A 24,015-nucleotide genomic window follows, 5' to 3' on the forward strand; every position below is an offset into this window, starting at 1 on the left:
TGGGCGAGATTGTTGGGTAGAGGCAGGTTCATTAAGTATATTTATATGGATCAGCAAATTATTGACGGCTGAAGGACCTGTACTGGTTTAGAATATTGCATGAATAGCCCAGAATGGTACAAGAAGTGCACCTTAGGGACCCAGCTCCGATCCTGACCTCCGGCGGTGTCTGTGTGGAGTCTGCATGCTCTCCCTCGAGTTCCCTCCACATCCCAAAGACAGGTGCAAGAGTACGATGAGAGGTGACAGGTTGAAAGGGGACCCGAGGGGCAACCTTTCCCACACAAGGTGTTGTGTAGATGTGTGGAATGATCTGCCAGAGGAGGTGGTTGATTTGGGGACAATTACAGCATTGAGGAGACATAGATAGGAGAGTTTTGGAGAGATATGTGCTGAACGCAGGAAAACATGGCCAGCTCTGGTTGGCAACTTGGTTGGTAGCGAAGTGTTGGGAGAAAGGGCCAGTGCTGTACAATTCCCTGACCTGATGGTCAAATGGCTACTATAAATAACCTTTAGTGAATCAGCGGACATGGGAAATTTTGGGACCTGATTCGTGTGGGGGTGTCCCAGGTGGCCTAGCGGTTAGCACAATGGCTTGACGTTGGCAGTGGTCAGGACCAGGATTCGAATCCCGCGGTATCTGTAAGGAGTTTGTATGTTCTCCCCGTGTCTATGTGGGTTTTCGCCGGGGTCTCTGGTTTCCTCCCACCATTTGAAATATATTGGGGGTTATAGGTTAATTGGGTGTAAATTGGTCATGGGCCAGAATTGAAAATGTACAAGTAACCTGGTGGCCTGATGTTTCTTGTCCACTAGAGAGGTCAGAGGAGCAGTTCTATGTCTGACTTTCATTTTAAAGTTCTTTGAGGGCTCATGCCAGAGAAGTTGTGGCCGTTCACCAGGTGTCTGAGAACAAGCCCCTGTTAACACCACAAGATGAGGAATTGTGGGGTCAACAGTTAAATCTTGACCAAGTTCTTTTTTAAAGAGTAGTTAACTGAGAAAAAGTAGGAGCAAAGGACCATTCACAAAGTGTTAAGCTGTAAGCGGTGATGTTCCATCAATGCAGCCACTTACAGCCTACATCAGGGAATCAGCTGGTGAGACGGGGCACTCTATCATCGTTTGCTGATGAGAGAGAAGGGATATTGTGAGGAGATTACAGAAACTCTGCAAAGGGCCATTGTTGGTTCAGGGTACAGGAGGTGTGGGCTTTAGTGACAGGTAGCTAGAATCGTAAAGAGAGCTTTTGACACATTGGCCTTCACATTGGCATAGCGTTTAACACAATGCTGTTACAGCGCTAGCAACTGGGACTGGGGTCCGAATCCCGTGCTGTCTGAAAGGAGTTAGTGTGTGTCTCCTCTGAGGGTTCCGGTTTACTCCCACCATTCGAAAACGGCTGCAGGTCGATTGGGTGTCATTGGGCAGCACGGACTTGTGAGCCAAAAGGGCCCATGACGGTGCTGTATGTCTGAAGTTAAATTTAAACAAATCAAAGTCTAGGAGTTGGGACGTTATGGTAAAGTTGCATACGACATTGGTGAGGTTAAATTGGGAGTATTATGTACAGTTTTGGTCACCAAACTACAGGAAGGATATCAATAGGAGAGAAAGAGTACAGAGAAGATTTACTAGGATGTTGCCTGGACTTCAGGAACTGAGTTACAGGGAAAGGTTAAACAGGTTAGGACTTTATTCCCTGGAGCGGAGAAGAATGAGGGGAGATTTGATCAAAGTATTTAAAATTATGAAGGGGACAGACAGAGTAAATGTAGGTCGGCTTTATCCACTGAGGGTGGGTGAGATACAAACCAGAGGACATGGGTTGAGAGTGAAAGGGGAAAAGTTTAGGGGGAACATGAAGGGGAACTTCTTCACACAGAGAATGGTGGGGGTGTAGAACGAGCTGCCAGCTGAAGTGGTGAATGTGGGCTCAATTTTAACATTTAAGAGGAATTTGGACAGGAACATGGATGGGGAGGGATGGAGGGAAATGGACTGGGTGCAGGTCAGTGGGACTAGGCAGAAACAAATAGTTCAGCGCAGACTAGAAGGGCTGAAAGGGCCTGTTTCTGTGCTGTAATAGCACAAACAATGTGGAACATACTGTCGACATGACTGGGGTGGTGGGGGTGCTGAACAGGTTGGGGTGGGGGAGGGGGTGGAAACACAGTATCAACAATTAATTCAAAGGAATGAGGCCATTGCTGTTGAGAGGTTTGGAGTATACAGCAATGCAGATGGTCAGCATGTAATGCAAAAGATTGGGGAAGGTTATGTTGGTTCAGGGTACAGGAGGTGTGGGCTTTGGTGAGACCACACCGGGGGTGAGTTGGGAATTTAGTGCATCAAGAGTGAATTGGGGATTTTGTGACAACATTCTGGGTGGCAAGATTGGCGTAGCGGTTAGTGCAACGCTGTTACGGCGCCAACAACTGGTACCGGGGTTCAAATCCCACACTGTCTGCAAGGGGTTGGCATGGTTTTCCCCGGGGTCTCCAGTGACCTCCCACCGTTTTAAACATACCTGCGGGGGGGGGGGGGGGTGGGGGTGTAGGTCTATTGGGTGTAATTGGGCAGCATGGGCTCGCGGGCTGGCCAAATTTTAGAATTTTGACAGATTAAGGAATTACTGGGAGTAGATGGAGGAGGAGTGGGAAGGAAGGGGGAGAGAAGTTCTGAGGATGAATCTGAGATTAAGAGAGGTCCAACGACTGGACCCTGTGGCCACACCAGCGGAAGTAGCTTACATGGGGATGGCCCAGTCTGAGACGTGTTGCTTGAAGAGGCACTCAAAGTTGAAAGCTCTGTCGCTCCGCTTGACCTGCATGACTTTTGCTGAATAAACCAGCCAATAGAAGAAGCGGGTGATCCAGGGCACCAGGCAGGGGAAGAAAGTACTGCAAAGAGAGGTCAAAGGTTAGGAGATAAAACACGAAAGTCTGCAGACGTTGTAATTGCAGTAAAAAACACAGAAATGCTGGGGGATCTCAGCCAGTCTCATGGCTTCCAGAGGAGGTAAGGATACATTACCCATGCTTCGGGACTGAGCCCTTCTTCAGTGTAAGAGAGGCCGGCATTTATAGTAAAAAGGCTGGGGGGAAGGGAAGACTGGGCAGGGGGAGGAGTTCATCCTGTTATAGGCCCAGAGGAGCCCAAAACCCAACAGCAATAGAAATTCACCAAGACAAATAGTTACTAAACAACCATCTGTTTTAATTCTCTTCAAACATAAAAACAGGTACAAACTTTAACTTATTACTATTAACTTAACCTAACAACCCCCTTCTAATACTAAGTGTAGGTGTATGTAATGTGTGTGTAAGTTCAGGAAAGTTCTTTCATTCATAGTCCAATCTCTCTTCTCACTCCTCCAAGTTCATTGGTATCAGGCAATTCTTAGACTGTGCACAGAATTTAACATTTATGAATTTCACCAGGCTTTGGTACTCAAATGGTTACTGCTCAGGAAGGTTCTTGTTGGTTTGTTGCTAGTTGGACACAAGCTGATTCCCTCTGATCAGTCACTTCAGTGTCTGGCCGAAGAAACTTGCCCCATCAGGGTTTTCCAAATGATCACCTCTTTCTTCCAGGTCATCACAGAGTTCCTTTTATTTCCCTTATTTCAGGTGAAACTCTCTAGCCAGCCATTTCCTCTTGCATGGACCACAAAGTTTTCAACAGGCTGAACTCGGACTCACAACTGTCTTCAAAATGGGGTTTTAACAAGTTGCCAGCTTGCCGTGACTGCAGAAATCAGTTCTCTCTCTCTCCCTCTCTCTGCTTGTAAAATCACATGAAAGCAAACTACATTCAGACAGACTGCGGAACCGGACCCAATCTTCCGAGTCCATATATCTGTTGCTTTCAAAACAATAATCCATTACTCCACAGCATGTTCAATTAACACCTACTTCTGAAGTCTCCATGGACATTTTTCAAATGTTTTGCAAAGGCACCCGAAGCCTGGACTGTCTGGGTTGAGCAAAGCTCTTGCATTTGAAATGAGATCTGTTTTAGTCACACTTAACCAGAACCACTGGACACACCTTGGATAGCAGACTCCCTATATGATCTCTGGCACATCCATCGTGGTGGCCATGGCACAGAGAACATGTTGTTCCAACACTCTCAAAGATGGTGACAGGTAAAATAGATGGGAGAGAGCTGGTGGATGTGGTGTACCTGGACTTCCAAAAGGCCTTCGATAAGGTCCCGCATAAATGACTGGTTTCCAAAATCAAAGCTCATGGGATTGGGGGAAAAGTATTGATGTGGATTGAGAACTGGCTGGCAGGTAGAAGACAGAGAGTTGGGATAACTGACTCGTTTTCTGAGTTGCAGGCGGTGACCAGTGGGGTGCCACAGGGATCTGTACTGGGACCCCAGCTGTTCACAATTTACATTAATGATCTGGATGAGGGGATTGGAAGGAATATATCCAAATTTGCAGACGACACTAAGCTAGGAGGGGTTGTGTGCACGGAAGAGGGGGTCAGGAAGCTCCAGTGTGATTTGGATAAATTGAGGGACTGGGCAGATCCATGGCAAATGCACTACAATGTGGATCAATGTGAGGTTATCCACTTTGGTAATACAAACCAGAGGGCAGATTACTATTTGAATGGCAATAGATTGGGAGATGGGGAAGTGCAGAGATACCTAGGGGTACTTGTACATCAGTCTCTGAAGGCGAGCATGCAGGTACAGCAGGTGGTTAAAAAGGCAAATGGGTTTGTACCTAGGAACAAGGATACCTTACTGCAGCTGTACAGGGCCTTGGTGAGACCCCACCTGGAGTATTGTGTGCAGTTTTGGTCACCTTATCTAAGGAAGGATGTTCTTGCAATGGAGGGAGTGCAGAGGCGATTCACCAGGCTGATACTTGGAATGGCAGGAATGACTTAGGAGGAAAGATTGTGCAAATTGGGATTGTACTCCCTGGAGTTTAGAAGATTGAGAGGGGATCTCATAGAGACCTATAAAATTCTGGCAGGACTGGACAGAATGGATGCAGATGGGATGTTTCCAAGGATGGGAAAATCCAGAACCCGGGGCTATGGTTTGAGGATAATAGGCAAACCATTTAGGACCGAGATGAGGAGGAATTTCTTGACCCAGAGGGTGGTGAATCTGTGGAATTCATTGCCACAGAGGGCAGTAGAGGCAGGTTCATTAAATCTATTTAAGTGGGAATTCGATCTTTTTCTTCAGTATAAGGGTATTAAAGGTTACGGAGAGAAGGCGGGGATGGGGTACTGAACTTTAAGATCAGCCATGATCTCGTTGAATGGCGGAACAGGCTCGATGGGTCGAATGACCTACTCCTGCTCCTATCTTCTATGTTTCTATGTTTAACCCTTCAAACATTCCAGCGCCATAGTCCTATCTCATAGAGCCATACAGCTTGAAGGACAGGACCTCTGGGGTTGTGATCTCAGGTTATATCCATAGAACATTACAGCAATGCCCGTCTTGTCTGTGCCGAACCACTTTTTTTTTCCCTAGTCCCAGTGACCTGCACCCAGTCTATACCCCTCCATACCTTTCCCATCCATGTACCTGTCCAAATTCTTCTTAAATTATAAAATTGAGCCCACATTCATCACCTCAGTTGGCAGATCGTTCCACACTCCTGTCGTTCTCTGTGTGAAGAAGTTTCCCCTAAACTTTTCCCTTTCACCCTTAACCCATGTCCTCTGGTTTGTATCTCACCCACCCTTATTGGAAAATGTCCCCCTCATAAATGGTTATATGGTTATATGGTTATATAATTTTAAATACCTCCATCAAATCTCCTCTTATTCTGCTACACTCCAGGGAATAAAGTCCGAACCTGTTTAACCTCTCCTTGTAATTCAGTTCCTGAAGTCTGGGCAACATCCTAGTAAATCTTCTCTGCACTCTTTCTACCTTATTGATATCTTTCCTGTCATTAGGCAACCAGAACTCTACACAATACATCAAATTTGGTCTCCTGAATGTCTTATGTAACTTTACCATAACATCCCAACTCCTGGACTCAATACTTTGATTTATGAAAACCAAGATGCCAAAAGCTCTCTTTACAACCCTGTCCACCTGTGACACCACTTTCAGGGAATTATGTATCTGTATCCCCAGGTCCCTCTGTTCTACCCCACTCCTCAGTGCCCGACCATTTACCGTGTATGTCCTTTCTTGGTTTGGCCTTCCAAAATGCAACCCCTCACACTTGTCTGCATTAAACTCCATCTCCCATTTTTCAGCCCATTTTCCCGATTGGTCCAGACCCCTCCACAAGCTTTGAAAACCTTCCTCACTGTCCACCACGCCTTCAATCTTAGTGTCATCCCAGGGATTCTTGGCTGAGATCGCTCAGCGGAGAGAAAGATATCAGGCAGCCACTGAGCACACAGGTATCTCCAGCCAGAGCACGACATAGAGAAGAGCCACTGTCCTCTTATCAAGCTCCCCCACCCAGCTACTTCTACATCAGCCCCCTCAGCATTGTTGGGATCATGTGACTCGGGATCACGAGTGAGAGGGGGGCTGACTCTCTGTGTGCAGTGTCATGCTGCGATACTCCAGCAGAGGACAGCGCATGGCCACAATTCCAAAGCCACCTGCAGGTTTGCCGATGACACCACTGTTGTCGACAGAATCACAGACGGCAAAGAGGAAGCGTCCAGGACGGAGACAGATCAGCTTGTTGAGTGGTGTAATGACAACATTCTCAGCAGGACCAAGGAGATGATTGTGGGCTTCAGGAGGAAGTCAGAACAACATCCTAGTAAATCTTCTCCACACTCTTTCTATCTTATTGATATCTTTGACATAGAGGATATTTTTTTATCTTTCCAACGGGAACAGGGTGAAAGGGCTCAGTAGTGGAGAAGGTCAAGAACTTCAAATTCCTGGGTGTCAACATCTCCGAGGATCTGTCCTGTGGCCTCCGTGTTGACGCAATCACAAAGAAGTTATCGTTAATCTCTGAGGAGATTCAGTACGTCACCAAAATCTCTCATAAACGTCTACAGATGGACTGTGGAGAGCATTCTGGATGGTTTATCACTGCCTGGTACAGAGGCGCCAACTCTCAGGACAAGAATACACTCCAGAGGGTTGTTAACTCGGCCTGCGACGTCACAGGCACCAGACTTCACTCCATCGAGGAACATCTACAGGAGGCGGCATCTTAATAATGCAGCCTCTATCCTCAAGGACCCCCACCACCCAGACCATGCCCTCTTCACTCGTCCGCCATCAGATTCCTGAACCACAGACCCTGCCTCACTTTGACTTTTGTGCACTATATTGATTTATTGTTGGACGGCGGTTTCTATGAATGTTCGCCCTGTGAAGCTGTCGCACAAAACAGTGAATTTCATGTAAATAAATTTTGATTCTGATTTCTTTAAATCTGTTGCAACGGATGAGGGGAACTCACAAAAGTTCTGGAGGATCTCAGCAGGCCACGCAGCATTCGTGCATTTCAGGCCAGACTTTGGTTAAACCTGACCATCTATTGGTGTCTCCATTCAGGAAGGGGCAACAGCAACTGCATTTCCTGAGAGGACTGAAGAGGGCAAGGCGACCGGCCGCCATCATGTCAACCTTCTATAGGAGCTCTATTGAGAGCGTCCTGGCCGGCTGCATCACTGTGTGGGACGGTCGCTGCAGAGAAATGGAACGGAGGTCAATCCACAGATCCATAAGGGTGGCAGGAGGATCACTAGAGTCTTCCTCACTCCCCCATTGACGCAATCTAATGGGATCGTTGTCAGAAGACAGCGCACAAAATCATCGAGGACCCATCCCACCCTGTTCCCATTGGGAAGATAAAATATCCTCTAGGTCAAAGATATCAATAAGATAGAAAGAGTGTGGAGAAGATTTACTAGGATGTTGCCCGGACTTCAGGAAATGAGTTACAGGGAAAGGTTAAACAGGTTAGGACTTTATTCCCCGGAGCGTAGAAGAATGAAGGGAGATTTGATCGAGGTATTTAAAATTATGAGGGGGACAGACAGAGTAAATGTAGATCGGCTTTTTACACCGAGGGTGAGTGAGATACAAACCAGAAGACAGGGGTGAAAGGGGAAAAGTTTAGGGGGAACATGAGGGGGAACTTCTTCACACAGAGAGGGGTGGGGGTGTGGGACGAGCTGCCAGCTGAGGTGGTGAATGCGGGTACAGTTTTAACATTTAAGATGAATTTGGACAGGTATTCGAGCCAGCCAGGCTGAGGAAGAGCTTCATGGCCACGGGGTGGGGGGTACTGGAGGATTGGAGAATAGCAAATGTGATCCTCTTGTTTAAAAAGGTAATAGGGAGAATCCTGGAATTATAGACCAGAGAAATCTAACGTCAGTGGGGTGTAAACTATTGTAGAAGATTCTTAACGATAGGATCTAAAAGCCTTTGGAGAAGTCCAGTCTACTCAAGGATAAGCTAGCGTGGCTTTGTGAAGGGAAGGTCGTGCCTCACGAGTCAAGTTTAGTTTGTTGAGGAGGAGGTAACCAAAGAAGTTGATGAAGGTAGGGTGGCAGATGTGGTGTGTATGGATTTTAACTTCAATTAAATTTGAAATACAGGACTGTAACAGGCCCTTCGGGCCCACAATTCAATAATGCCAAAATTACACCCCATTAACCTACAACCCCCGGTATGTTTTTGAAGAGTAGGTTGTACCTGTTGTGGAACGTGGGAAATCTGGGATGGCGTACTTGCCCCTGACGACTACACCTGCAGAAGGTGTAGCTGCAGCTCCTTACAACCCGAGTTAGGGAACTGGAGCAGGAGTTGGATGAACTGCAAGTCTTGAGGGAGGCAGAGGTAGTGGTGGACAGGAGTGTCACCTTTATAATCCAGGCTGGCAGCTGGGTGACCATCAGGAGAGGGAAGGGGAAGATGAGACAGTGCAGCGTACCCCTGTGGCCATTCCCATCAACAACAGGTATACCATTTTGGATACTGTTGATGGGGACCTACAAGAGACACGTCGAGGAGATCATGTCTCCAGTGCAGAGACTGGCCCTCGGGCTCAGAAGGGAAAGGGGGGGGGTGGAAGAGAAAAGCATTAGTGATTGGGGACTCGTTGCTTCGAGGAGCGGATAGGAGGTTTGCTTAGAGGAGATCAAGTATCCTGGATGGTATGTTGCCTCTCAGGTGCCAGGATCGGGGGCATCTCTGATTGAGTACACAGTATTCTGGAGGGGGAGGGGGAGCAGCCAGATGTGTGGTCCACATGGGAGCCTATGACATAGAAGTGGGGATGAGGTCCTAAAGGAAGAATATAGGGAGTTGGGGAAGAAGTTAAAAAGCAAGGGTGGTAATCTGAGGATTGGTGCCTGGGCCACGCACCAGAGAAATTAGGAATATGAAGATGTGGCAGATGAATGCGTGGCCGACGAGTTGGGGCAGGGGTTCAGATTTGTGGATCATTGGGATCTCTTCTGACCTGTAGAAAAGGGACTGGATGCACTTGAACTTGATGAGGACCAATGTCCTGGTGGGCAGGTTTGCTAGAGCTGATGGGAGGGTTTAAACTAGTTTGTCGAGGGGGTGGGAATCCAAATGAGAGTGCGGAGATTAGGGTAGAAGGTCAACTAGATCTGAAGGGAGAGAGGAACCAGAATGTTAAAGTTAATGGGGGGGAGGGGGTGTTAGTAAAAGTAGATGGTCATCAAAGGAGTGAATGTTGGGAACATTCAAGTGTATATATTTCAATGCAAGGAGCATTGTAAGAAAGATGGATGAACTTAGAGCAGGGATTGACACATGGAAATATGATATTGTAGCTATCAGTGAAACTTGGTTGCAGGAGGGGCATGATTGGTAGCTAAATATTCCAGGGTATTATTAGAGAAAACATAACAGCGGTACTATGGCAGGATAGATTGGGGGGCTCGTCCAGAGAGGCTACTTGGGTGGAAGTGAGGAATGGGAAGGGCATGAAAACACTAATGGGAGTTTATTATACATTAATGAACGGAGCTATTAGAGGAGAAAATTTGTAAGGAGATGGCATATGTGTGTAATAAACATAAGGTGGTGATTATAGGAGATTTTAACTTTCCACACATTGACTGGGACGCCCATACTGTAAAAGGACTGGAGGGGTTGGAGTTTGCCAAATGTGTTCAGGAAAGTTTTCTGCATCAATACCTTGAAGAATCGACTGGAGAGGGGGCAGAATTGGATCTCCTATTAAGGAACAAGATGAGTCAAGTGAGAGAGGTTTGTGTTGGGGACTTTGGGTCTCGTGACCATAATACTATTAGTTCTAGGTTAATGATGGAGGAGGGTCGGGCTGGGCCTCAGGTGGAGATTCTTGATTGGAACGAGGCTAATTTTGAGGAGATGCGGAAGGATTTAAAGGGTGTGGATTGGGAGAATTTATTTTCTGGGTAGAGTGTAACAGATTAATGAAGGATATTCAAAGGTGAAATTTTGAGGGTACAGAGTGGGTCTGTCCCCAGAAGGATTAGAGGAAAGGATGGAAAATATAGGGAGCCTTGGTTTTCAAAGGAATATTGGGAATATGATTTGGAGGAAGAGGGATGTGGACAACAGGTAAAGTCATCAGGGGATAAATGAGGTGCATGAGGAATATAAGGAGTGTTTTAAAAAAAAAACAAGAAATAAATTAGTAAGGTTAAAAGGAGATATGAGCTGTTTTGGGAGGCAAGGTCAAAATAAACCTAAAAGATTTCTACAGGTACATTAAAAGTAAAAGAATAGTGAGGGATGAAATTGGGCCCCTTGAGGGTCAGAGGGGTTGGCTCTGTGAGGGTCAGAGGGGACGGCTCTGTGAGGGTCAGAGGGGACGGCTCTGTGAGGGTCAGAGGGGACGGCTCTGTGAGGGTCAGAGGGGACGGCTCTGTGAGGTACCAGAAGAAAATAGGGGAAATTATAAATGATTTCTTTTTCTTTGTATCAACAGAGGGAAATAGTCAGTTCGTGTTTTGGGTTGGGACCCTTTATGAGCCTGATAAAGTCTCGATAAAGGATCCCAAAACGTTGACTGTTCAAGGATTCCACCTGACTCATTGAGAACCCCAGAATCTTTTTCATTCTTTCAAGATTCCGGTATCTGGAGTTTTTCTAGTTCTTTTTTTTCCCAAATTCGTTCCCTGCAGGATTTGAATTCCCATCACCAGAGCAGTGGTGTTAAATGTTTGGGTGTGACTGGAACACAGAGGATTGTTGGAGAGTGTGCAGCCAGGGTTATACCTCAGCGTGACAATGACCTTTCTACCTGGATCCAAATCTGGCAAAGTATCCCCCATCTTCACCTACACTGGCTGCTCTGAGACCTTTAACCCGGGCTCAGTGGGTTTTACTGCTTCCATGGAGGAGTCAGTGGCCCTTGATTTGAGCTGTGACTCCAGGGGGATTTGCCCTGTAAAGAAGAGCAGGTGGCATTTGACCCCCAGGTTGTTGGGCAAGGAGATGTCTGACTGACCTGATCCACAGAAGCAGCTCTAGCAGGTAATAGCCAATGGCATAGTCCCACAGCCAGTTGGAAGAGGTCTGAATTGGCTGCAAAAAGATAATACTGTTAGCAGATGTCAGACACAGGGAGATGAGTCAGAGAGGTAGCATCTCCGGGGGAGGGTGGGAGGGTGTGAGCAACAATTCCAGGGGATGTGAGGAGCATCTCCGGGGAGGCTGTGAGTAGGTTTACACATGTCGGCAATCTGTGGTGGGGTATTGTTCGAACCACTGGGTCACACGTTGGTCAGACCTGCACAGCAAGAAGCTGAGCCCCTATGACCGCAATGCTGCAGAAATTCTGAAACAAAATTCACCAACTGCACCTTGTCCGTGTGGTCGCCATAGAAAACGGTGGCCTTATCCGTGTGGGGAAACCAGAGAAAGCGGAAATACTCAGATTCCTTGAGGTGGGCGTCCAGGTTAGTCAGAACCTGCAGGAATTCAAAGAGAATTATTTACGGCCACAGAGCCATTCATCCAGATGCCAGCCCATCAGCACTCATTGCTGGAGTTTGCCACCCACAAAACAGGACCCTTCCCTTCTTTTCGGCCCTGTCTCTAAAGCAAGACTATCTGCTATCCAATTGATAGGCTGGAGTTGTGGAAAATCCGTGGGATCAAATATCCTCCTCGTGCGAGACTTTCCTGCAAATTAACACTGCCCATCCAAGGCCTGGTCCTTCACCCACACTCTAAATGTTTACCCCCCCCTTCCTCCCCAATGCACAGTGTGTATCATCCCAGAGAGAATGAGTCACCTGGGTCTGTACTCGCTAGAATTTTGAAGAGTGAGCGGAGATCATAAAATTAAGAAAGGCATAGATGAGATAGAGGTCATTAAGTTGTTCCCATTGGTGGGGGAGACCAGAATGAGAGGACATAGTCTCAAGATTCAGGGTAGTAGATTTAGGACAGAGATGAGGAGGAACTGCTTTTCCCAGAGGGTGGCGAATCTGTGGAATTTTCTGCCCATTGAAGCAGTGAGACGACCTCAGTAATATATTTAAGACCAGATTGGATAGATTTCTACAAAAGAAAAGGCAGGTCGGTGGAGATGAGCCTATCATCGGATCAGCTGTGATCACACTGAATGGCAGAGCAACCTTGATGAACCGGATGTCCGACTTCTGCTCCTATTTCTTATGTTCTTATCAGAGTAGACGTGGAAAGGTTATTTCCCATGGTGGGAGAATCTAGGCCAGTGATTCTCAACCTTTTTATTCCCACCCACTTCCCACTTTAAGTCATCCCTAGGCCATCGGTGCTTTGTGATCAGTAAGGAATTGCTTAAGGTGGGATTTGAGTGGGAAGGGAAGGTTGAGAATCACTCCTCTAGACCAAATTGTTACTGAAATATTTGGCTTGAGAAAAATGGTCATTGGTCCATTTCCTTTGGAGTTCTGAAACCGTGCACATGACGAGTCTATGAGGGATGATGAAAACAGTGGTTTTCAACCATTTTCTTTCCACCCACATCCCATCTTAAACAATCCCTTACTAATCACAGAGCACCGATGGCATAGGGATTACTTAAAGTGGAAAGAAAAAGGTTGAAAACCACTGGTCTAGGACAAGAGGGCACAGCTTCAGGATTGTAGGGGATCCACTTAGAACAGAGATGCAGAGGAATTTCTTCAGTCAGAGGGAGGTGAATCTGTGGAATTTGTTGCCACAGGTGGTTGTGGAGGCCGGGTCACTGGACGTATTTAAGGGAGAGATTGACAGGTTCTTGATTAGACAGGGCATCAAAGGTTGTGGGGAGAAGGCCGGGCAGTGGGGCTGAGTGGGGAAATGGATCAGCTCATGATGAAATGGTGAGGTGAATTCAATGGGTTTCTGATCGTGTTGGAGGTTCGGATCTGGAGCACGAGTTGCCGATAGTTTGAACTGGACTCTGTGCATCTGCGGGGGCAGTGGGAGGCGAATCCACGGACACTCAGTGACTCTGGGGAACTCTCTTTTGCTTCTCTTTGATTGCAAGAGGTGCTTCAGGCAATTTCTGCCGATGGCAAATCTGTGCCTTACGCAGGCAATTTCATGTAACATAACACTTTATATTACATGACAATAAATTAAATCTTGAATAGCCTATTTCTGCTTATAGTCCAACATTTGACATCTGGAGGCCAATAAATGCAATGCCTGAATCTCCTCTACTTCTGAACAGTGGCTGTGTGATCCAGCTGCTGGATTAGGGGGCTGTGACACTGTCACAGATTGATGGACCAAGCGGCATCCTCCATCGGAGATTGCCAGTCCAATCTCATTGCAAGATAACTAGCACACACTTCGGAAGTTTGCAGTGACTAAGCAAGAGCTGAACTTGCAGAGAAATAGAGCAGAAGGAATTAAATGGAGAGAGTCAGAGCCCTGCTCAAGGCTGCCTGAGTTTATCTGGGTCACTGTCCTCAGGGTAGCTTCACCACAACACACATACTTGGAAAGTGAAGGCAGGAAGGTGTAACTCTCAGCGAAGCAGCGGCGCATGACATCTTCCAGCCTCTCCCTGCCTCGTGCAATTTCCTCATGGCCGCCCTTGAAATACAGGCACAGATCTTATAGGGGAAGAGCACCCTTGTGGACCCAGTTGGAAAGGAATCACCGCACACAGCAAGAGATGGGCACCTCTGCCCTATTTCCAGCCCCGTGCATCTAGTTCAGGCTCACACATAATCGCTGGGGCTAGTACAACTGCATGAGAACACTCACACATCTTCTGCTCACACTCAGAGCCATGGCGTCCTACAGCACAGAAACAATACTTTTAAAAATTACCCTATATGCTTGCGTAAAAGTCGACCACCCCCTCCCCTATTTCTGGCCCAAATATCTGGCATTTTCCATGTATCGCCTGTAAAATTTGACCCTGGTTTACTGCCCAGCCCCGCTGACTGCAGGCCGGAACTCCCAATGTGGATGTGGTCCTCAGCTGCCCACCCATCCGAACTCCTGGCATCTCCGATAACGCAGGTACATACCGCGGTCAAAAGTAGTATCCATGTAATGGTCGACCCCAGAAATTTCACTTTAAAAAAAAACGGTGTACAGAATTCAACTTTTACTCAAGTTTTTATAGTCAATTTTATTTACAACAAGGTAGAAACCAACTCTAGCCATTGAAACCCATGCCACCCAATTGACAAGCAAGCCTGTATGTCTTTGAAGGTTGGGAGGAAACTGGAGCCCCTGGGGAAAACCCACGCAGACATGAGGAGAACGTACAAACTCCTTACAGATAGTGCTGGAAACAGGCCTTTCAGCCCCCCAGAACAGTACTAACCATCAATCAGCCACTAGCCCAAGAACTCGAATACGGAACATGCCCGTGCTGACCAGCTAACTGGTCCCATCTGCCTGCTCGTGGTCCATATCCCTCCATTCCCTGCCTGCTCATGTCTGTCCAAGTACCTCTTGCTGTATTTACTTGGCAGGCACCCACTGCATTCCGTGTAAAGACTCACCTTGAGAATCACCTTTAAACTTCCTCACTTTTATTAGAATTTTTGCTTCTAGTATCTGGTATTTCTGGGAACAAGGCCAGAGTGGCATGGTTAGCCCAATGCTGTTAGGGCACCGGCGATCGGGACCCAGGATGGAATCCCACACTCTCTGTAAGGAGTTTGTATATTCTCCCCGCGTCTGTGTGGGTTTTCCCTGGTGGGGGAGGGGGGGTTCCAGTTTTCTCCCACCGTTCAAAAATGTATCAGGTTTGTAGATTAATTGGATGTAATTGGACACCATGGACTCGTGGAGCCAGAAGGGCCTGTTACTGTGTATCTAAATTTAAATGAAAATTATAGCGATTTAAAAAACATTTCAAGATTCTGCGTCCATCCTATCATGAGTTTAGAGACTTCCATCATCGGCCTTTGCTCGTTCATCCGTTCATAGTCACAGAGTGACCCAACATGGAAAAAGGCACTAGCCCAACTTTCCCACATCGACCAAAATGTGTCCCCCACACACTGGACCCATCTGCCTGCGTTTGGTACACATCCCTTGAAACCCATCCCATCCATCAATCTGTCCAATTACTTTTTTCAAACACTGAAATAGTACCTGTCTCAACCACCTCCTCTGGCAGCCCATTCCCTGCACCCACTACCTCTGTGTATAGAAAAAAGTTACCTCTGTTACAGAGTTCTGTGTTGTGTGGTTTTATGTTAAAAAGTGACAGTTTGCCTTAGAGAGCCAAGGTGAAGGTGGTCTGCTGAGAGAGTGGGAGATGGACTGAGCATGTGCAGAAAATGATCTAGAAATTTCTGGACTTGGACGATAGACCACCACTGGGTGATGCTGTGGAGTGGAAGAAGGCCCAGAGCATGAGTCATGGTCTGGAGGACAGTTTAGAATGTTGGGCATTTCATAAAGGGATGAACATTCCGAAGGAAGCCAGAAGGATCCGGACCAAGCCAATGGTTCCTCTCTCTGCAAGCAACACAAGACAACTTCGAATTTTGTGTTCACTCTCTCTCTCTCTCTCTCTCTCTCTCTCTCTCTCTCTCTCTCTCTCTCTCTCTCTCTCTCTCTCTCTCTCTCAGAGATCTTTTGGCTTCAGTTTACCAAAATAACTGAATTTTGTTTAAGATCTTTGCTTCGGTTGAGATCGAAGTTTTGTGAGTCTCGTGTGTTTTGTGTTTGTTTTGTGTCTAAGTTTTTCTGTGGGGTGGTTGGAAATTTAACTTAGACTTTAATTATCTATGTTATATTTAGGCTGGGGAATTTATTAGTTTTACACTGTTATAGAAATTTGCATAGAACCAGTGGACATTGTTATAAAAGGGGGGCTTTTCAATTAAAGTTTGAAGGTGAATTTTTTGTTAATAATTGTTCATCTTTATATGCCTTTTTTGTGGTTGCTGGTTTGATCTTGTAACACCTCTCAGGTTCCCGTTAAATCTCTCACCTCTCACCTTAAACCCCCGTCCCCTGATTGCCAATTCCCCTATTCTGGGCAAAAGACTCTGCGTTCACCCGATCTGTTCCTCTCATGATGTTGTCCACCCTTCATCCCCCTGGGCCCCAACCTGCACAATCCCTCCCTGTAATTCCGGCCTCTGAGTCCTGGCAACATCCTCATCGATATTCTTTACACCCTCTCCAGCTGGACGACCTCTTTCCTGTATCACGGTGACCACAGCTGAATGCAATCCTCCAAATGGGGCATCACCAACGTCTTATACAACTGGAAAATGACCTCCCAACCTCCGTACTCAATACTCTCACTAATGAAGGCCAATGTGTCTTCTAGCTAATCATCTCTCATCCATGCAAGATCCTGGTGAACCTCTTCTCCCACTCCAAAATGTCCACATCCTTTCTTTAGGGTGGAGATCAAACTGCACACCATCATTCACATGTGGTCAAACGAGATGACTTCCCAGCTTCCAACTCAATGCCGTGATCAACAAGTCCTGCTAATTTGACCTTCCAAAATTCACTACTCCACGCTTGTTCAGATTAAATTTACTCTCCCATTTGGCAAGCCTTTTTGCCATCCACAGTCATCCCATTATAACATAGAATCTTCCAGCACAGTACAGGCCCTTCGGCCCTCGATATTGGCCAACCCATATAAGCCTACTCAAAAATTAAACCCTTCTCTCCCCCACATCCATAACCCTCCATTTTTCTTTATACCACGTGGCTGACTAAGAGTTTTTAAATGTCCCTATTGTGCCAGCCTCCACCACCACCCCTGGCAAAGCTTTCCAAGCCCCCACAACTCTATTTAAAAAAAAACTTACCCCTAATGTTTCCCCTAAACTTCCCTCCCTTCACTTTGTACACATGTCCTCTGGTGTTTGCTGAATCTGCCTCTCAGAATCTTGTAGGCCTCTATCAAGTCTCCTCTCACTCTTCTACACTCCAAAGTGAAAAGTCCCAGCTCTGCCAACCTCGCCTCATAAGATTTATTTCCCAATCCAGGCAACATCCTGGTGAATCTCCTCTGCCCCCTCTCCACAGCTTTCACATCCTTCCTATAATGACCGGAACTGAACACCATACCCCAAGTGTGGTCTCACCAGAGTTTTATAGAATCGCAATTTTAATCTCTTCAGATTCCACCCCCCACCACACACTGAGATAATTCACAGCAGACAAATCACCCACTGACCTACACGACTTTGGAAGGTGCGAGGAAACCGATGCACCCGGAGGAAATCCATGCAGTTCCTGTACTGGACAAACTAAGAAGCAGTTCTGTGCTTGATCTGAATGGTGCAACAACAACAATCTCATACTCAATGTCACCAAAACCAAGGAGCTGATAGTTGACTTCTGGAAGGGAAAACCAGAGGTGTCCGATCTAGTGATCATTGGGGGATCAGGGGTGGAGAGGGTGGGCACATTTATGTTCTTGGGAGTCACTATCTCAGAGGGTCTTTCCTGGACCCAACACACCAATGGCATTGTGAAGAAAACATGTCAGTGCCTCTACTTCCTCAGGAGTTTACGGAGGTTTGATACAACTTCAGAAACCCTGGCAAATTTCTACAGAAGTGTGGTGGAAAGTGTGCTGACCAGTTGCATCACTGTCTGGGATGGGGACACCAATGCCCCTGAGCTTAAAGCCCTGCTAAAGGTAGGGGACACAGCCCAGTACATCACAGGCAAATCCCTCCTCACCATCAAGAACATCTACGGGGAACACTGCTGTCGGAGGACAGCAGCAATCATCAAGGACCCACAGCCCTCAGCACATGCTCTGTTCTCACTGCTGCCATCAGGAAAGAGGTGCAGGGGCCACAAGACCCGCACCGCCAGGTTCAGGAACAGCTCCACCATCAAACTTCTCGACGAAAAACTCAATCAGGGACTCATTTAAGGACTCTTACTTGTACCCGTTATTTTTTATCCTCTCGGTACTGCACAGTCAATTTGTTTACATTTATTATCTGTTTACATGTGTAATTTGAGTACAATTTTTTGCACTAGTAATAATTCTGCCTCATCTCCAGGAAAAAGAATCTCAAGGTTGTATGTGATGTCATGTATGGACTCTGACAATAAATTGGAAACCTGAGACTTGGACATCAACATGATTGATCATACACTGACAGACCCAGCTCACCCACACCCGTTTCCCACACACTGGTGCGTGCGCACAGTATCGTACCTCGGACAGAGTCTGGGGAAACCGCTGCAGTTGAATGTGGAAGGCAGGCACGCACTGAATAGTCACGGTGAGGATCACCCCCAGCGCCCCGAGGTGCAGCTGAGCTGCCTGGAACACCTCCCGGTTCACAGAGTCCGAGCATTCGAGAATCTCACCAGAGGCAGTCATGAGGGTCAGAGCCACAACCTGGGAGTGAGACCGAATCATAGGCTTGATTTGGAGTAGCAAAATGGCGACCCTTCCCACAGCCCCTAGCACAGATACAATGCCCTTCAGCCCATCAAACCCACACTGAGCCACAGGCCTTCCTGAGGCTCTAATTCCGTTGCTGGAGCTGCTGTAGCGGCAGCACTCCCACTGGGACAGACCTGCGGAGAGCGGGGAATGGAGTCAACGCGCTCCCGCGGGGTCTGACCGCCCAGTCCGACTGCTGTCGGCTCCGTACAGGCTTTAAATGGGCAACGGTGATTTTAGTTAAAAATACTGCGACCGCAGGGTGTGGGCCCAAGATGTCAGCGCCTGTCATCGGCAGCAGCCATGGGGGTTGCAGACTCCTGGGAAGTGGAGGACTGACGCAGGGCATCAGGAAACGGGGAGACCACCCCTACCCCCTTTTTGAGAAGGAGAAGCAGAGGATACGACCCACGGGACGGTGACCACGGTGGAGGACCAGTGAGGGGCTCTGCGGTTGAAGAACTACACAGTGGGCGGCTGTTGGCGACTTGAAATGAGGAACCCGTGCAGGCTGCGGGCTGCTGGAGACTGTGGTCAAGGGATTCACACCAAGCTGAGGACCACTGGAGACTTTCTCAGCACCATACGGGTGATGGCATTCATCAAACCCCGCCATCAATTGCAATCGGTGAGCCTCCACCAGGCTGAGTTGTCATTCCCAGTGAAAGGACAACAGGCAGGAATGTCGTTCCTCTCTCTAAAGGGGCTGGCCAACCTGCTGAGAGTGAGAGAGGCAGGTCCTGTGGGTTCTGAGCACAATTCTGCTCAGCCCATTTGCAGGAGGTTGCGAAGGCTTTGGAAAGGGGACAGAATAAGGTTAGAACGGATGGGTCATGGGAGAGGTTGGACAAACCTGGGTTGTTTTCTCTGGAGCGTCGAAGACAGAGAGGCGTGGTTGGGGTGGACAGTCAAAATCTTTTCCCCAGGGTAAAGTTTCCACACAGTGGAGGCATGTAGGGAGGTTAAAAGAGATGGGGCAGGTTTTTATTTACATGGAGAGTGGTGGGTACCTGGAATGGGCTGCCAGGAGTACTGGTGGAGGCAGAGACAATACTGGTGTTTTAGAGGGTATGAGACAGACTCGTGAATATAAAGGGAATGGTGGGATGCCTATCAGGTGGAAGTAGCAGACATTTAATTAGACATCATGTCCAACACAGACACCTGAATCAAAGGTCCTATCATTACTGGTCTATCAGACATGGGACAAAAGGCCTGACCCTGTGCTAGACTGGTCTGTGTTCCATGTTCTACACTAACAGGGTTTGATGGTCTCCCCCAAACTGCAGCATGAGTGCCATTGCCCGGGGAAAGAGGAACAGTACCTGAGTTGCCAGAATGCCATGCTGGATGCCAGTATTGTGGGTTCCGGTTCCGATCACTCCCCCTACGGACACGTCTGACACCGCACCGATACTGCCGGCAAAAGCACACTGTTAGGGCCATCACAGGGTGGGGGGGGGGGGGGGGTCAGCAGTGCAGCAAGAAATGGGCAGCAGGCTGGGTCCACACACTCACCCACACTCACACTCCCCCTCCCCCTAAAGCTAAAGTAATAACTAATGGTCAAATTTCATCAGGCATTCCAAACTATTGAACCGTTAGCAGAATCCATCCACCTAGATCCAGGCATAAAGGGCTTCAAGATCGATCAGGAAGAACACAAAATCAATGTATTTGCCAATGTTGTTCTGATATATCTGACAGAACCAGTTAACTCATTACAAGAATTGCACGATTTTGGGATTATATCGGGTTATAAAGCCAATTGGGACAAGAGCAAAGTTATGCCGCTTACGGGTAAGAATAATGAACAAATTAAGAGAAATTCTCAATTTAAGTGGCTGGTCAATGGGGTTAAATATTTAGGTATTAAGGTCGATAACAACCTGCAGAATTTATAAAAGTTGAATTATCTTCCCTTGCTTTGGAAAATTGAGGATAATCTTAATAAATGGGTGACTCTCCCAATAACTTGGGTTGGAAGGGTCAACTGTATTAAAATGAAAGTGCTGCCTAGAGTACAATATTTTAAAAAACTTGCCTGTTCCTGTACCTCAGAGATTCTTTCAAAACCTTCATAAATGCATCAGGAAGTTTTGTGTGGAAAGGTAAGCCTTCCAGAGCCTCGATGGATAAATTAATTTGGAATTATGAATTGGGAGGATTAACGCTCCCGGATTTCAAAAAGTATTTTGGGCAACCCAGTTGAAGTTTGTCACCTCCCTCTTTGATGGAGGAGACATGGGTAAAATTGGAGCTGCTTAAGGTTGGTGAGAGGAGAGCCGAATTGTAAATCATTATCTGGCCCTAAAAAGCCCCTCCCCATTAAAGCATAAAAACACAATATGGAATAAAATTAATGGTCATATTGGAGATTAGGGGGGTCTTTCACCTCAAACACCCCTGGCTCAAAATATGTTAATTCCATCAACGATTGATAATAAAATCTTTGCGCTTGGTATTGAGGATTGTTATGAACAGGGACAATTGATGAAATTTGAGCAAATTGGGAATAAATATGCAGTTTTAAATACATCTTTTTTTTCTGCTCTCTTCAGTTAAGATCTTATTCAAGGGACAAATTAGGTCCAGCACTAATCTTACCACAGTGTCGCGAAATAGAGACTCTGGTTCAAAAGGAGATCACAAAAAAAAATTATTTCAAAAATGTATTCCTTACTTCAGGTGGGAACCCCTAAACAAGGGCTTGATAATCCAACACAAAGGTGGGGATCAGATTTGGGGATAGAAATTGATCTATTTTGCTGGTCCGACTTATGTCGTGTCAGGATGATTAACACGATTCATATAAGGTATCGGCTGGTGCAATATAGCTTCCTGCATCAGCTATACCTTACCCCACAAAATTGACATAAATTGGAATTGGAAATATCAGACCAACATTTTCGATGTGGTTAAGAAATAGGTCCTTTTTTGCATTCAACCTGGTCATGCCGCAAAGTGAGGCCTTTCTGGGAAGATTTGGGAAATCTGGAAAAAATGTCTGGAATTTGATACCCTCAGGCACCTGAATTATTTTTAGTGAGGAATTTAGAAGACGTAGGACCTAAAATGAGGCTGTCGAAATATCAATTAAAATTTGTTAAGATGGCTTTAGCAGTGGCCATGAAATGCACAGCAGTTACTTGGAAATCTGATTCCCAACTCGGCTTAGCTGGTGGAAGATAGAAATGCATAATTGTGTCCCCCCCGTTCCCCCTCCCCCCCCCCACCCCCCCCCCCCCCGAGAAGTTCAGAAACAGGAAGGATGTATTTTTAAGAATATGGAATTCATACCTAAGGTACATCAGGATAAATCTTTAATGATTCCCCCCCACCTGGTGCTCACAGAGCCGAGGACCTGAGATAAGTTCGGTTATTTGTCCCTTGATGGGAGTGGGGTTTCTTCTTTCCTCTTGTTTCTTAGGATGGGGGGCAGGTAGGAGGGTTTCTCTATTTTGTTCTTCTTTCTCTCCATTCTCTTTTTCCCCCTTTGGTTCCACATTAATTTGCATTTTTGTCGTATTATTGGAATTTTTCTTTCTTTAGAATAATTGAATCATATGTTGACTTTTCATTTTTCTTATTTCCTTTAATCTCGACATGTGGGCCGATGTTTGCATTATTTTGATAATATATGGATATCGATGTTTTTTTTATTATTCTTTGTTTTGACTTCAGGTTGATTGAAAATTCTCAAACTAAAATATGAAAAGAAAATCCCAACTCCTGGACTCAATACTTTGATTGATGAAGGCCAATATACCAAAACCTCTCTTTACAACCCTGTCCACCTGTGACACCACTTTCAGGGAATTATATATCTGTATTCCCAGATCCCTCTGTTCTACCACACTCCTCAGTGCCCTACCATTTACCGTGTACGTCCTTTCATGGTTTGTCTTTCCAAAATGCAACACCTCACTCTTGTCTGCATTAAATTCCATCTGCCATTTTACAGCCCATTTTACTAGCTGGTCCAGATCTCCCTGCAAACTTTGAAAGCCTAATTCGCTGTCCACAACACCTCCTTAGTGTCATCTGCAAACTCTTTCTATCTTATTGATATCTTCCCTGTAGTAAACCAGAGCACATGGGTTAAGGTTGAAAGAGGGAATGATTAGGGGGAACTGTTTCACCCAGAGAATGGTGGGAGTGTGGAACGAGAGGGGGACCTTCTTCACACAGAGAGTGGTTTTGTGTGGAATGAAAGGGGTATCTTCTTCACTCAGAGAGTGGTGGGGGTGTGGAATGAGAGGGGGACCTTCTACACACGGAGAGTGGTGGGTGTGGAACGAGAGGGAGAACTTCTTCACACAGAGAGTGGTGGAATGAAAGGGGGAACTTCACACAGAGAGTGGTGGGCGTGTGGAACAAGAGGGGGACCTTCTGCACACAGAGAGTGGTGGGTGTGGAACGAGAGGGGGAACATCTTCACACAGAGAGTGGTGGGAATGTGGAATGAGAGGGGGAACTTCTTCACACAGAGAGTGGTGAGGGTGTGGAACAAGAGGGGAAACTTCTTCACACAGAGAGTGGTGGAATGAAAGGGGGAACTTCACACAGAGAATGGTGGGAGTGTGGAACGAGAGGGGGAACTTCACACAGAGAGTGGTGGGGGTGTGGAATGAAAGGGGAAACTTCACACAGAGAGTGGTGGGCGTGTGGAATGAGAGGGGGAACTTCTTCGCACAGAAAGTGGTGGGGGTGAGGAACGAGAGGGGGAACTTCACACAGAGAGTGGTGGGAGTGTGGAACGAGAGGGGGTCCTTCTTCACACAGAGAGTGGTGGGAGTGTGGAATGAAAGGGGGAACTTCTTCACACAGAGAGTGGTGGGAGTGTGGAATGAGCTGCCAGATGAAGTGGTGAATGTGGGCTCAGTTTTATCATTTAAGAAGAATTTGGAGAGATACATGAATGGGAGAGGGTTGGGGGCTATGGAATGGGTGTAGGTCAATGGTACTAGGTAGAATAGTTCGGTACTGACTCAAAGGGCGTAAGGGACTTTTTATATGCTGTAATGTTCTATGGGTAACTATGAGTCATGGATGGGGCAGTTAGATAGGGCATACTGGAAGATTAGAAACAAAAGCAGAGGGTGAAGGTGGGAGGCTGGAGTTTTCAAGGTGTTCTGGGGAGAAATATTTTTAATCAGAGAGTGTTTGACATC

The 24,015-nt window shown here is 46.7% G+C and overlaps 1 protein-coding gene across 1 annotated transcript in view; it reads right to left on the bottom strand.

Moving 5' to 3' along the window:
• Positions 1 to 24,015, bottom strand: part of LOC138760283 (L-gulonolactone oxidase-like) — a 56,003-nt gene that overhangs the window by 14,390 nt on the left and 17,598 nt on the right. Inside the window, exons 5-9 of the mRNA XM_069930650.1 lie at positions 20,167 to 20,257; positions 18,608 to 18,793; positions 11,811 to 11,918; positions 11,456 to 11,532; positions 2,757 to 2,906 (exon numbers count right to left, since the gene is read on the bottom strand). Of these exons, the coding sequence (XP_069786751.1) occupies positions 2,757 to 2,906; positions 11,456 to 11,532; positions 11,811 to 11,918; positions 18,608 to 18,793; positions 20,167 to 20,257 (612 nt within the window). The remainder of the gene's footprint in view (positions 1 to 2,756; positions 2,907 to 11,455; positions 11,533 to 11,810; positions 11,919 to 18,607; positions 18,794 to 20,166; positions 20,258 to 24,015) is intronic.

The sequence above is a fragment of the Narcine bancroftii genome, chromosome 4 (assembly GCF_036971445.1).
Source record: "Narcine bancroftii isolate sNarBan1 chromosome 4, sNarBan1.hap1, whole genome shotgun sequence".
Lineage (NCBI taxonomy): Eukaryota > Metazoa > Chordata > Chondrichthyes > Torpediniformes > Narcinidae > Narcine > Narcine bancroftii.